Source organism: Pinus tabuliformis, chromosome 9 (genome assembly GCF_031772625.1).
Source record: "Pinus tabuliformis cultivar Carrire ecotype Pingquan chromosome 9, CPIR1, whole genome shotgun sequence".
Lineage (NCBI taxonomy): Eukaryota > Viridiplantae > Streptophyta > Pinopsida > Pinales > Pinaceae > Pinus > Pinus tabuliformis.
The window spans coordinates 790,791,811-790,807,747 of NC_142307.1; the positions used below are offsets into that span (position 1 = coordinate 790,791,811).

General features: G+C 36.7%; 1 protein-coding gene across 1 annotated transcript; it reads right to left on the minus strand.

Annotated features, from left to right (window-relative positions):
- Positions 1 to 12,070: 12,070 nt before the first annotated feature.
- LOC149151113 (peroxidase A2-like) lies at positions 12,071 to 13,723 on the minus strand. The gene is made up of 3 exons (XM_089439670.1): positions 13,186 to 13,723; positions 12,838 to 13,003; positions 12,071 to 12,486 (listed from the first exon to the last, which is right to left on the minus strand). The coding sequence occupies exons 1-3, from the start codon at positions 13,720 to 13,722 to the stop codon at positions 12,071 to 12,073; spliced, it is 1,119 nt and encodes a 372-aa protein (XP_089295796.1). The 5' UTR covers position 13,723.
- Positions 13,724 to 15,937: the final 2,214 nt, after the last annotated feature.

Sequence of the window (15,937 nt, forward strand, 5' to 3'; positions counted from 1 at the left end):
TGAATGAAGGGAAATTTGAAGTGAGGAGTAATAAATGAGGGGGATTCCCTCCTATAAGTCCTCTCCTTTGTCCACTTCAAGTTATTGTTTCCATTTGTCCACTGGATCCTTGACTTTGACCACAAAAATAATCAATAATCTGCATTAAACACATATTAAACCTCATGGCATCATAACTAACTCAACTCACTCTATAAGCATAAATATAATCATAAAATCATGCAATAAGCTAAGAGAATGGTTGATTTGAGTAAGTTAGGAGGTAAAATGAGCCCATATAATTACCCATTTATGAGGCTCATCAGTTGGGAGGTGGGATGATGGCTATGGGCATTGCTGATGAAAACAGTGCAAGAGTCACTAGGTGATGAAGATGAGCAATCCAATTTGACAGTGACTGTTCATGAGGTCTAGCTCGAATGGAAGGAAAATTTGTGAAAATTTTGGGAGGGATAGTCTATGCTGTAGGAAGGAAAGGCAGACATAATCTACACATTTTCTAGATTGAGTGGGAAGCAAGGGCTTGACAACAAAATTTGCACAATTTTATGGAGGAATAGGCGAGCCTGCATGAAGGATCAGCAGGCAGAAATTGCACAGTTTTTTGTAGAACTGGTCGAGAGCCTGGCAGCCAAAATAGTGAAATTCCTAGAGGGAACTGGTAGCTAGCTGCTAGGTCATTGGCAGCAAAAACTGCACAATTCCCAAGGGGATTAAGCAGTCAGTTGATCAGAGCTTGGTAGCAGAAACTACGCAATTCCTGGAGGGAACTAACAGTTTTTTGCTGGGAGCTGTTGGCGAGGGAAACAACACTAAGGTTGGGAGGCCAGCCTACTAATCATATTTGTGAAATTTATGAGTTGAGGGGAGTGTTGAGTAGCACAAGGCTTGCTCATGAAAACTACCCAATTTTCTAGATGAGCAGTCGGCCAACTATAGGGAGGACTGACTGGAAAAACTATGCAATTTTCTGAGGGAGATAGGGAGAGGCACTAGGTGTCTATTTGGCCTGTTCGCACAATTTTCATAGCTAATGGAGTGGGAAATATTTGCAACCTCTACGTAATTTTTTAGGGGAATGAGTCCCAGGGTGGCTATCAGGTCAAATCCTTTGTTTGACGAGTTGAAAGTTGATTGATTACTTGTAGGTAGTGCAACTTGAACTGACTTTGTTGGTGCTTATGCACTGTTCTAGGTGACAGTCAATTGAGTCGATGGTGGGGTGATGGTCCGGCTGTCAGAGGGGAGCTCGATCATCGAAACTTTAACAAAATTACTAAGTGTGTGAATGAGTGAAAGATGCACATGTGATCTTGCAAACACACACCAACATGATTTAACGACAAGATGACCCAAACCATCTAGACACACGGGTTCAACATGACTGACCGACGGTGCAAGTGACAAGCGTGACACTTGTGATTGATCGTTGATCGACCATGACGATGCTTGTCCGACAGTGGATGTCACTTCGTGTGTGAGTGCGACAAATGATTTCATTACGAATGTAACATGTACACATGAAGTGAAAACCTCAAGCATGACCAGAACATAGTTGCAAGCAAGACATTGACATCAACATGCAGAAGTTTGGGTGCAATGAATAAGCAAGGTGGGTGAAAGGTCTCACACGAGCTCACAAAGTGAACCTGAGTGTATGCAACCATCAAGTGAAACTCTCAAGGGAGACTTTGAATTTGGGTGCAGCCCAAAATTTTGGAGGGTTCTTGTAGCCGCTACAACACTTGGCGACACACTGGTAGAACTCCAACCTCTCTGTTTTGGTTCATTGATAGCACAGGGCCTTGGTCTTTCAAGGAGTATTGAATCGCTATGCCAGTTACTTGTCTTCCCCACCTACCCCATGGACATACATGGTTCACCTTTAGCCAACATAGTCAAACACAAACAAAAGTTCATCTTGACCGCAGTGTTTCGATTCTGGGAAGGGTAGTTTAGCTCGCGAGTTGAATATTTTCAGAGTATAGGTTTTCATCTCTGGTGTTTCTCCACTGCCATCAGGCTTGTACACTACCTCGATGGAGTCAGGCAAGAACACACACATTGCTCCATTACCAGTGAGCCTAGTCAGTACCCCAATGGAGTTGCATGCTTTGCCTCTTTGCGCAGGCATACTTTCTCTTCTTTCACCTTTTCATTTTTTAAAGAGGATTGTGCATAGGCAATTATTTATTTTTGGGTAGGAAGAGGGATCCTTACTTATTGAGAGAAGAAGAGGTTTTTCCTTCAGAGAAGCATGTAAGACCTGTAACATAGGTTTTCCCATTTAGATTTTCCCCTTCTTTGTTTCTACTGGTTGGATGAGCTTAAACACACATAGCAGAAAGCTGAGTCTAGGAATGAGGCTTCCCAGTGTGGACATAGGTTCATGGTTCGAATAAAAATTCCCTTACACATGGCTCATATTTTCCATCAAGACTTCATCGGTTGAAGGTTATAACCAAGCACAGAGAAGACGGATACAAGACTGGCCAAGCGTTGTAGTGTCAGAAGCCTCTTCAAATCTCAGCCACATACTCTATTCAAAAGGCAGAACATAGTAGTTGGAAGCACTTATTTTTGGAAAAAAAAATAGTAAGGTATTAAGGAAACCAAAAAGACGAAAACAAAAATAGTAAGCAAAGAAAACAAAGTGAAAACAACAACAAGCAAGCAAAGCAACCAAGTCACCAAGCAAACAAACATGCAAACCAGAAAGAAAAAACAAGAGAAAAAGAAAACACTATTCCTACTCCTACATTAAATGGTCAGGGTTACGTGAAATTAAATTTCCAGTGAATCCACCATAGGCCTACTCGCCCTGCAGTCACAAAGATACGAGCGATTAAAACAGATAAAAAATAGTGTGCAACAGAAAATGAAAAAACTTGAAAAACTTGCACAAAGAGAGAAGGTCTCACCTTTGGGCAGAAGAATGTGTCACAACCACCCAACACATAGGCTTACCTCTTCCATGACTTCCATTTTTCAACAAACCTCAGAGGCCTCTTACGAGTGTGTGTTGTTCTACACCAATTTTCTTAGCGAGCGTGAGGAAGGACTAGAGCTTGTTACCTGTAACACAACTCGCCAAGTATGTTTGTTCCATCCATTAAGGGATTGGATCATAAAATTCGTGATGGTTGTTTTGAAATATTCATGATATTTGAGAAGATGGATTCCTGATTCAAGACAGGGGATCATGATGGGAATCTGATACGGATAGATAGATCTGGTCATTCTCATCAGTCATGTCAAGACAGTGAGGGCCTGCCATAGCCATCAATGTAGTCCGAAGTGCCTCACTTTCTTGACAGAAGTCTAAGAAGAAATATGTTAGATGGTGAAGATCATAGTGAATGAAGCGACTGTCATTGGATGTATTATTGGAAAAATGATAAACTAGATGATAACCACCCAAGATAGAAGTGAAATCAAACCAGTTGGTCGAGATGTCGGATTCCTAGCTTGACATTAACAAATAAACGTTTTGAACAATTCTGCGAATGATTTGAATGAGTGAACAAAGTTCGTTGTGTATTAGGCATGATAGAACACCCACCTACAACTGGTGAAAATGTGCACAGGCATCATGGTCATCACATAAATGTAGAAAGGATGCTAGTTCTATGAATGTGTGAAACCGGTTGGGGTGTGGCGAAATGAGAGTAACTTGATTCACGCAATAGGTTATGCGCTCATCATCACACAGGGAGATTTCTGGTGTGATGAGTGGGCATATTTGATGTGCAAAATTTAAAAAAAAACCAAGTAGCTGATTACGAGAGATAACATCTGATAAATATGATTCTGGATAGAGATAGTCTTTGAGATGATCAACTTCACTGTCCCATGATTGGATGAGGGACAGACACTTCCAACCTAAATTGGATGTAAGAGAGGTGCATGAAGACGGACATGTTGTAATGGACTCATGGATTCGATCATTAGCAAAAATCAGAAATTTTGAAATATCATAACCCGAATAGTAAATATTCTTTACACGGGGATCCACGTCAATTCCAACCATGCAGATAGATGGATTGTGTGTGAGAAACGAGATTTGATTTGGTTTGATAGGCTTACCAGTGTTGTGAGGTCTTGACATAACCATCAACGAACGTTGAAGTGCCTTGACTCCCTGGCACGTCCTGGAACTTTCCATAATTGAAAATTTTCATTTTGGGATGTGAACCAGATCGTGCATGGCTTGATGATGGCTATTGTTACTGATTTCAAAACTTCTCTTAGGATGACAACCATCTGTGTCATAGGCTTCATCAAAATCTTCAGCAAGCTAACTTGACGAGCTTTCTTCATGCAACACACAAGATTATGATGAGTGGGAAGAGTCTTGTGTGTTGAGACTATTTTCATCATGGACAACCTCATTTCCTTGTGTCAATCGTGGAGATAACTCAGAAGATGAAGAAGCAAGAGAATGTGGAGTGTCTCTGATGCATGTTGATGCATTTTGAATGATAGGACACATAGGAAAGTGAGGCACAGAGGTTCAAGCAACATGCATTACAAGTGTTAAAGATTAAATTCTTACAACAGATACAACACATGTGTGAAAACGTGATGGCCTATTAACAGGCTTCTGAATTAAGAGAAAGTTCTAAGACACACCTTTACACAATACATCACTAACCCTGTGTGAGGGGTGTTGGAGCCATTGCTTACTTCTCAAAGAAAAGATAACAGAATCTCTTGGCTATGTGGGAGGAGCTGAGGTGAAAAGTCTGTTGCATGTACAAATGAGGGGGTATTTATAGCCAAGGGTGAAACTGACCTTTGTGGCTGTTCGCCTACACTCATGACTATTTGACATCCATGATTTTTTGACTTTACATGACTCTTTGTTCAACAAGTGGGTTTCTTGGACTTCCACGTTACATTACATTCATTTGACAACATGGCCCATAGTGGAGATGTGGACAACATGACTTGACATGACAGTGCTGGTACATTCTTGCTATTGCTGGAGTGCATGTCGAGCTGCAGTACTGTTGGGTGATGGATGTCTTCATGGTGTGTCATAGATTCACCTTCGCATGGTAAAGTGCATAGAGCCTTTGACGGTCGTTGGTTCGCTTGATGTTGTTTTGGCACATTGCTCCTTACTTGTATGTTGGAGGCTTGACAGGCTTATATGTTGGTGAGCTTGTCCTTATGCATGTGCCCCCTTCGTTCATCCCATTCATTGTCGTGCCATGTTTGTTGGTGTACCTGTACCTACAGTCACTCATGACAAGATGACATCAAATCCAAAAACCTCCTAGCCTACCATGACACATGATCATTTCGGATGTAGGTGACCAAGAGAGGCAGAAAGGTTGGGAGGCGAGATGATGGCTCTGGGAACTATTGATGAAAATTGCGCAAGGGTCATTGGGTGATGAATATGAGCAATCCAAGTCGACAGTGACTATCTGCGAGGTTTGGATTGACTTGAAGACAAAACTACATAAATTTTGGGAGGGAAAATCTAGGTTGCAAGAAGGCAAGGCTGACAAAATCTGCGCTTTTTCTACAATGATTGGGTAGCAAGTGCTTTCCAGCAAAATTTGTGCAATTTTTTGGAGAAACAAACCGAGTTGTATGAAGGATCAGCAGGCAGAAATTGCACAGTTTTTTGGAGGAATTGGTCAGGCGCTTGGCAGCCAAAACTGTGCAATTGCTGGAGAGAACTAGAAACTCGCTTCTAGGTCACTGGTAGCAGAAACTGCACAATTCCCAAGGGGAACATGCAGTCAGATGTTGGGAGTTTGGCAGCAGAAACTATGCAATTCTTGGAGGGAACTAGCAATCTATTGCTGGGAGCTACTAGCGAGGGAAACAACACTAAGACTGGGAGGCCGACCTACTGATCATCTTTGCACAATTTCTGAGTTGAGAGGACTGTTGGGAAGCAAAAGGCCTGCTCATGAAAACTGCATAATTTTCTAGATGAGTAGTCAGTCGACTGTCGAGAGTACTGGCAGGAAAAACTGCACAATTGTTTGAGGGAGATAGGGATGGGCACTGGGTGTTTGTCCAACTTGTCTGTACAATTTTCCTAGCCACCAGAGCAGGAAATATCTACAGCCTCTACGAAATTTTTGAGGGGAATGAGTCCTGGGGTGGCTACCGGTTCAAATCCTTAGTTTGACCAGCTAGAAGCTGATTGATTTCTTGCAGACAACGCAACTTGAAATGAATTTCTTAGTGCTTCTGCGTTGTTCTAGGTGACAGTCTATCGAGTTGATGGTGAGGTGATGGTCCGGTTGTCAGAGGGGAGTCCGGTCATCGAAACTTCAGCAAAATTACTAAGTGTGTGAATGAGTGAAAGAAGCACATGTGATCTTGCAATTACACACCAACATGACTTGACGAGAAGATGACCCAAACCATCCAAACACACATGTTGAATATGACTGACCGATGGTGTAAGCGATAAGCATGACACTCATGATTGATCGTTGATCGACCGTGGCGATGCTTGTGTGACAATGGATGTCACTTCGTGTGTGAGTGCGACAGATGATTTCATAGCGGACGTAACATGTACACATGAAGCGAAAACCTCGAGCATGACCAGAACATAGTCGCAAGCAAGACATTGACATCAACATGCAGAAGCCTTAGTGGAATGAACAAGAAATGTGGGTGCGAAGGCTCACACGAGCTCACGGAGTGAACCCAAGTGTATGCAACCATCAACTGAAACTCTCAAGGGTGGCTCCGAATTTGGGTGCATGCCAAAATTTTGGAGGGTGGTTGTAGTAGCTACAACAGAGCAGTATATCAAAACCAAATGCAGACATAGAAGTTGCAACACCCATGGCATAGGCAACATTATGAAAAGAAGTTGCAACACCCTAAGTAGAGAAAAATGGAAATCCGACAACAAGATTGGGGTAGTCATTATAGTGACGATCCTAAAATAATTAGGAGTTGACTCCTAACCAAGAGACTATGGGGTATAAGAAAAAGAGGAACTCAAATACCCTCTTACATGGCTATACCAACCTCACGAAATAGATGAAGTACTTGAAGAAAAAACATGATATCACACATGCACCAACAGGGATGATCTTGAAGAAGGAATTCTCTATGGATTATGAGATAAACCCTATTTCCACATAAGAAGTAGAAAAGGTGGATGAAGAAATAAAACTTGATACCACATGAGACATAGGAAAGGTAGATGAAGAAATAAACCTTGAAACTAGACAAGAATTAGCAGAGGTGGATAAAGATTTAAACCATGTTGCCACATAAGAAATAGTAAGGGAAGTTGAAGAAATAAACATTATTGCAACACAAGAATCAAGAGGGATTGATGAATAGATAAATCATTCTAAACCACATGATCCAACTAGGTTGAACATGGAAGAAAACCTTCCTGCAACACAAGAACAAATAAAGAAAAAATGATGAATAGGAAAATAAAGTAGAAGGTATAGAGGTTGCAACATCAAGAAAATAAATAGGGAGATAGGGGATAGTTGCAGTAACTTAAAATCCCAATAATATTATTCAAATGTACAAAAAGAATAAAAAAACTATGAAAAAGAGGAAATGTACATGTACACCCTTCCTTAGACCATTATATTCATTATTTTTTAGAAGGAATATGTCATTGGAGTGAAACAATAAAAACTTGTATCATCATGTGGAAATCTTAAAAGCTAGGTTGAGGGTTGACCAACCCTGGAAAGAGTTAGATTCCCTTTCTTAAGAAGAAAGTATTATTGAAACATAAAACATTGAAAAAGGTGCTAAATAGATGAGATATTTGTCCTGAAAGAGGTTTTTCAAATAGAGGAAGACAAGCTTAAAGTCTAGGATGTAGCCTCCTAGATAGAGGTTGACCTAAAATAAGAAAATGATTTCCATACAGATGTGTAGGATATATGGGAGAAATCTCAAGAGGAAAAGTGGAAAATGATGTTGACGATGTATGAAGAAGAGATGATGTCAATAAGACAACATCACCAAGTTGTACAATGCTTTAGGGATAAACGGGCCATACATATGGAGGTCCACTAGTTTAAGTGGGAATAATGGAAGGAGGAGATGATAGGAGAAGAAATAATATCCTATAAATTGCAAGAATGGGTGAAAAAATTAGAGACAAATAAGATACAACATGGCATGCTAGTGGAATCTACATTTAGTTACAAGGCACCATCCCCTATGTACATCATGTTTATATATGAGGAATTATTCATGTTTCATCAAAATGCATTAATGACAGGTAAACCTTATTAAATAACCTCTCCATCTACATTCATAGAGTCTTAATATGTGTGCACCAATGAATACATGAATTTTCTATGCATATTATACCAACACATAATTTTACTTCACCATGATCCTACATAGATCTCCAATCACTTCATGGGGTATGTCCATTTAAGGCTCTTCACATCATACTTGAATAATCTGGTTGACTGGATACTTGCCTACCAAGTAGCTAAGAACAACTATAGTAGTAAGTTGTGGACCAAGGGAGAATTATAGAAACTGAAAATTGTCCTCATCACACAATATAGTTGGGTTAAATCTCAACCATGTGTTGATTTCTTGGATCATAATAGATGATAAGTTATTGAGCATTGAAAAGTACAAATATAGATGTTGGCCAAAAAAATTGTAGAAGGAAGTGCTAATAGATGGGAATAAGCCACACAATATATGCATAGGAAAGACTCACTCAATCCCCACAATATTGCAATGACCTTAAAGAGTGTTCATCGGTATATCAAGTGTATATATAGATGTGGAAATGAATTGATAGGATTGAATTTTCATTACCACATCATTTGGATTACCCTCCCAAAATATCAGAAAGATTATAGTATGACTAGGGAAAGGGAGGAAGCCTACTAGAGAGAATTGAGAAAAGGAAAGGATATTTATTTTCCTATGATGTAGGGGGGGTTGACTATAGAATTTGCAACCTCAATGTGGATATGACACATCCTTCTGTGTGGCTGCAAAAATGGTTATGACACCTCATTCCATGTGGATGAAAAACATACATACACCAAAAAATGTGACAATAAGAATGTGGTGGCATTAATCAGTCACCAATCCCTAACTATCTCCATTATTTGATGAAAAGAAGAAGTGGACAACTTTCCACCACTAACAAGGGAGAGTGGTAAAGGATTGGTTGAAAAAGGAGATTTTATTATAATAGTTTGACTAACTTCTGCTAGTTAGGATGGCTAGCTATTCAATGGTTGTTCCATGACCTATATTTACACACAGCATTGTAACGAGGAGAGAAAACCCTAGAATCAAAGACTTTCATGGATTTCCTCAACCTTTATACTAATTACTATAATTCAATAATGTATAAATACTCATCTCCCTTGGAGTTATGGGGTTATAGAAGTCTAGTGAAATTAATCACATTTTGTTAGTGTACTAATGATACAAATTTGTTGTTCCTATTTGATTTGAGTCAATAGTGTGAATGAAATTATAATTTAAGTTCTTTGATGGAAATTTAACTAGTGCATCACCTAAGGAGGTAAGGATTCTTTCTCAATCAGATATCACATGTATTGTAGCATAGTTTTAGTTGTTTCCATTACATATTGCTATAATTTATCCAACTATTCTATTATGTAGCATCTATTAATTAGTTCTATTTCTATAATTAACAATTAGTTGTTTGAATCCCTCGTTTTTTTATATAGATAATATTTTAGCATTTATTAATTGTTTGCAGTATCTATGTTCACATTACAAGACTGAGGCTTGAGTGAACATCCTGATTAAGTCACCAATTTAATTTCCAACAGTAGTGATTTACTTTCCTACAAGTGTGCTTACTTTTTAGTAAGAGTGATTTACTTCCTTACCAAAGTGTGATTATTAACTAGCAAGAGTGATTTCCTTTTCTGTAACATTGTTGTACTTAACATTTAACTTCCTACAAGTGTGATCTTTCAATTCCTTCCAAGTGTGTGCAAGTTTAATTTTCTTTCTAACTTAATAAAAAGATCATTATCACCTAAAATTGATAATTAATCAATTAAATGATAATGCAAATTCATTACCACTTAACAAGTTGTATTAGCATATATGATGCATGACAACATGCAAGTACCATGCAAACATGAAATTGATAATTAAATGTACAATTTCTCATTTATCTACTAAGTAATTAATGTATTTTTAGAACTTGCCACCTACCTTGAAGGAAATTGTCCCTTAAGGGTCCATTATTTTGATGTTTATGTTCTTCCAAACTAGCATACTATCTAGAAAAGAAAAAAAGTCATAAAATCATGCATTGAAGACAATGGGCATGACCTCCCTCCTTCGAGGATGACTAAAGCATAATAGGGGTGTACTAAGAAGATGTGAGTGCTTCCACCACAATTTTCCTCCATGCTTTTTAATCAACGTTGAAACTAAGGTTATCAAGAAGTGATTCTGCTTCTTAGGCATCTCTAAATGTGCATAAGATTCTTATTGATCCATATCTTGAATATGAAGAACATGGTATATGGAAGTATTTGTGTGCTAGCATAACTCCAGTAACATTTAATGTTTTCTTTCTTTAGTTCATCTTGAACTAGGGTCTAAAATGAAGGGAAACATATTAGCCTCAATTCAGTTTCTTTCCTAGATAACTCTCAAACCTTAAAATACTACTTCTAATAGATGCACAAAAAGAAGTTGACTTAATGAGGCAGAATGTCTAATTTTCATCCAAAGCATTTTTCTCTACTTGGTATGTTGTGGGGTAGGTGGGAGTTGCGGGGGGTGCGGTTGCAAAGAGATTTTCCCTCAGAGGTTGAACTCTACATCATGAAACCAGAAAGAAAACTTTTTACCTAGACGTAAGAGAATTTGATAGGTGTTGGCCTCAAAATGCATGGAATTGAAGGAGGTTATGAGGTAAATGACAGTACTAGTCCAAGCTAACCTCCCTAAATGCCCTAATAAACACATTATCACAAAGAGTGGGTAGGATTCCATTCTGATCCACATCGCTCCTCTCCCTTGTTTTCCAGTACTTCCCATCATTCTTAGCAATAGCATTAATTTTGTCAACTTGATTTTTCATTGGAACTCTTTGTACATCATCATTGCAAAGTCTCTATAAGATTATCTTGAAATCTTATACCCTTGGCATGTGTCATTAATTTGGGGTTGTTACATTTGCTATATCCCTCTTATATGCTCTTGTCATGCTAGTTAAAAAAACACATCTCTTTTCTTTTACTACAATTAATAATTACAAATTTATTTCATATTAATATAATAATATTTAAAAATAATTATCTTAATCATTTATATTAATTAATCAAAACTTCATTTTGAACCAAATTGTAATAACATTTTATATATATCAATTAATAAAATATAAAATTGGCACATACATATTTAGATTGCACTTAAATGTCAATGACTTTTAATATATTAATTAATTTAAAAGTAACCGTATAGGAGATAAAGGTTATCAGATTCATAATTGAAACCATATTTTGGCACACTCAAGTCAATTTACGAACTTAATGAAGTAACATATATTCAAATTGAACCTAGTTTGGATATAAATTGGGAGATGGTCGACATTAATAATCACTGTGTGTGGATTTTGAATTCCTCTAATAATTTTCAATGGAATTTTTAACCGCATTAAGTTTTATGTCTCCAAATGATGTGGGTTTTCATATATATAACAAAATATTAATATTAAAAGAAATAGTTTATTATGGCAGTTTATTTAGTAATTGTAGTATTATTATATGTGGGTTTAATATAAGATAGGTTATAATATCTTGAAATAAACTAAATGTAAAATACTCAATTTATCATTTATAATATTGTAGTTCTAGGTTTTCATAACCCATTATTTTTCCATCATATTCTTATATAAAAACATATATAAAATAAAAAATAAAATTAATATAATTGCTGTCAGTATTTTACCAACATGGGTTATGTTACAGATAGCACTTACTTCCCTTTCTAACTTTTATGTTTTAAAACGGAATGGTACTGCTCTCACTTTGACAAAAGTGGAAACAGACGAAACAAAGCGATACTGGGATTTCTAGCCATTGACCTTCCTGCAATTTAGACGGATTTCTCCGCTTGTTCCCGTTAGAGGATTTATATTTCCCATCTTAATCATCGAGTTGGAGAAGTTGGAGAAAAAATCAGCCTGACTACTGCTGTAGTCATTCACAATAGAAATGGTGGCTGCGCCCGTTGTGTTAAGCAGTTCTTGATCTGACTGGAACAGCCCCATTTCGTTTTGGAGATTTATGTAGTAGTTGTTGTCAAAGGTGTTTGGAGTGCCCGGATCAAGTGAGGTTAGGGTGCTCCCGTTACCATTCTGTGGGCACGTGCTTTGCAGGGTGGATAGATAAGATGAATTCAGCGTCGGATCTGGATTGCCTGTTCCGCTGAAATTGTAAAGTCTGTTGACAAAAACTGTGCAGCGAGCTCGCCCGATTGTGTGCCCACCTGGATCCAGGGAAATGCTAAATGTTATTCAGCGTATATAGCATAAAACAGTTTTTATTTAGATGGTAGATTTTGGAATATTTTAGATGGGGCGGACTTTAAGAATTTACTTTGTTTTGTTAACTTAATTTTAGAATATTCTAATTAAATTCAACTCTAAATTTATGTTCCTGATTTCCCTACATGGATATTCACACATTTATAAAAAATTCATTGTGAAATTACAACCCAAACTAGTTAGCTGGATTGGAAAATACCATTTACCAATGCATGTGAAAAATAACAACACTAACCAATTCTGCCATGGAAAGAAATGTGAGCTTGCATCTGCAGATAAGAGTGTTCCTATACCTGACAAAGCAACTACATCGGTGACAGAAAGTCCCACATTTTGGAACTTTGCTATAATTGTGGAAACATTGTCTGTTGGTGCGGGAATGGCTGTGTTGGGAAGAGTTGCATTTGCAGTGGTGCTATCTCGTCTTCCTAACTGTATACTCCACGATGGACCACTGGACTGCAGCATGTTGCAGACAGTTATCATGTTAGCAGGCTTCATAGATCAGTCATAACTTAGAGCTATTGAATATATTTCAACTTAGAAGAATGGTATAAAGGATATTCATAATGTTGGATTAATCATTATAGTAACACAGTATCACAAGCTTATAAGTCATTAATTATGATAGATTTACAGACCAGTACGACTGATCGCTCTGCAGCAATGGCAAGAATGTCAGCACAAGAAACTGTTGCGTTGCATGCACTCTCGACTGCTGCCTTGATGTTGTCCACAACGTCAAAACCCCTGAGCGAATTGTTGTTAGGACCTGCTGTCTTTTCGCCAGTAAAATTTGCTGTGTCATCTAACAGAACGGATCCATCACAGCCCTTAAAATCAAGGAGTGAGTGAAATATCAGTATTACAAATCTCTGTACTGAATACAAATCTATTGAATAAACAGACAGATGATGTATTAAGGACAAATCTAGTGAATAAAGAGACATATTTCTACTTACATTAACGAAGCAATCGTGAAAATGCATACGAAGGAGAGAGGCCGCAATCCTTGAATCATTTTGCAGGGCTTGCTGGATGACCTGCCCCACTATATTGGTAACATTGGGACATGTATTCTGATAAAAGGTAGGGCTGAGCTGAGCAGTGGTGCATTGAATGAATGCAAATGCAAATGCAACGAATATAACATTCAGTGAAACATATCGAAATGCCATGACGAACCCTATAACTGGAGACTTGATAGACCTCTCACCGAGTGGGTAGTGATCTACGAAGAGAATATAGCAGAGAGGCTTAGATTTATAAAAGATTTCGGCCACCGACATCTGTCACTGTCTCAATTCAATGACGAGGATCGTGATATGGAATTGCGATGATCGTGGGATGGTGTGAGGCATGTGCATGTAATACGAAAATGCTGGTCAGGTTTATGGCCACTAAACAACTTTATTCCGAATAAAAATCTCTCCATTCCAGGCCCAGTCCTATTCAAAATATGTAATACAAATTAAGCATATACAGCGCAAGTCCTATTCAAAATATGTAATACAAATTAAGCATATACAGCACAAGTCCTATTTGAAATATGCTATTCAAAATATGACGACAAATTGAAGTATACACAATTTCAAAGTTGTCATTTTCAGTTGTTGCGTTATTCATTAATAATAGCTCGGAGTTTTACAGTTTAGTATAAAAGAAATTGTCAACCTCGTTCGTTAATAAATGGTAGGAGTTTAATCGTTAACAATAAATAATTATATATAGAAATTTAGATTCATTTTAAATTCATATTTGGATAAATTTAATCATTTCAGATAAACGATTAACAAATCTAACAAATCTTACCCATTGAGAAATTTTAAATGAATCTATGTCCAGGTTAGTACTGTAATTTATATATTAAATTTTCTTTTTTCATGGGAATTATAAATTTATGTAATCTGCACCATGTAAGTGTTTTAATAATTTTCCATGTAATTATAATATTGAGGTATGTAATCTACACAATGTCAGTATTTCTTTTTTTTTTTTTAATCAAAACTTAAGTCAGTGCTTTTGTCTTACAAGGCGGCAGAGTTTCTCTTAGTTGAGGTTGTTTTTTTTTTTTTTTTTTTCTGAGTTTTGAATTTTTTTCAATAAATTGGACCATGGGAGTGTTTGAATTCTTTGATGCTGGAAATAGATTCAACAACATCAAAAATATATCATACTGGGCATCTAAAATTCTAAAGGTTCACATTTGTAATGTGGATTTCTAAAATTTCCTTAGGATTTCATCAAAATCGTGTTAGATTTTCCATCATAAAAACATTACCTCCCTACACTACTCTCACTTAATATAAAATTATTATATTATATCTTTAAAAGTAATAATAAGTTTAAAAACTAATAAAATAATAATAAAATCTTATCTTAAAACATAAATTTTAATTAAAATATATTTAAGAGGCATTTTCTAAATATTATACATTTTGAAATTTTTGGCTAGAAACTAACATTCTTTTCCCAACACTTTGATTGTGGAGGGTTCACAACCTAAATTTGTGATTTCAAGAAATCCCTAACAAACTCTAGGGAAATGAGACTAGAAAATAAGCCAAGAAAACCTCCAAAACATGTTTTTTATATAGTTTATATTAAAAAAATGAAAAATACTATTTTCAAAATATTATAATTTATAGTAAAAAGTGTTGCAAATTAATAAATATTATTAAGAAATGAGAAGAGATTAGCATAAATATATTATTATTTATTTTGTAAGCTTGGCAAGACTTCATCTTCATCATGTCCAATATATCATCCCAATGAGCGTTCACATCAAGGAGTACCTTAATAGAGCACTTGATCACCATCTATCCAAGATCCCGTGGAAAACATAATTATATTGTTAAAAGTTAAATAAATTTTAAAAACCTGGAAACAAGAAAACCCATGTTTAAAACCCCATGTAGTGAACCCACTTTACAACATGGAGGAGAGGTCATAAACCTCCAGAGCTTTACTAGTGTTAGGAGGGTTGTTGGGTTCCTGTATGACTAAAAATAAATAAATTAATTAAATTAAAAAATTAAAAATAAAAACCTTACACCTCTACTCAATCAAGTCATTCCATGCATTATTGATATTTCCACATCTTCTTGATGGTTTTTGCTAACTTATGGCTTTTCTACTTCATTTGGAATTTACCAATACTATGACATAATGTATTGCATAATCTAAATTTTGGTCGATAGATCTTTTTGTATGTATCTGGTTAAAAGACATTAACTTTTGTTGTTAATATTTCCAATCTAACAAACCACGACAACAAATTTGTGTTAGGAAAAATATTGAGGGGGAGGGGAGGGTAGGCACTTTAGGGGGATGAATCAATATTTTTAGTTAACTTTAACTTTTCATTTCCTATATTGAATTCTATACACTAGG

Coding starts and splice junctions, on each gene's coding strand:
- LOC149151113 (XM_089439670.1), bottom strand. CDS start 13,722: ATGGCATTTCGATATGTTTCACTGAATGTTATATTCGTTGCATTTGCA. Junction 13,004..13,185: donor CAGAGCGATCAGTCGTACTG/GTCTGTAAATCT, acceptor AACATGCTGCAG/TCCAGTGGTCCATCGTGGAG. Junction 12,487..12,837: donor CGATGTAGTTGCTTTGTCAG/GTATAGGAACAC, acceptor CCCTGGATCCAG/GTGGGCACACAATCGGGCGA.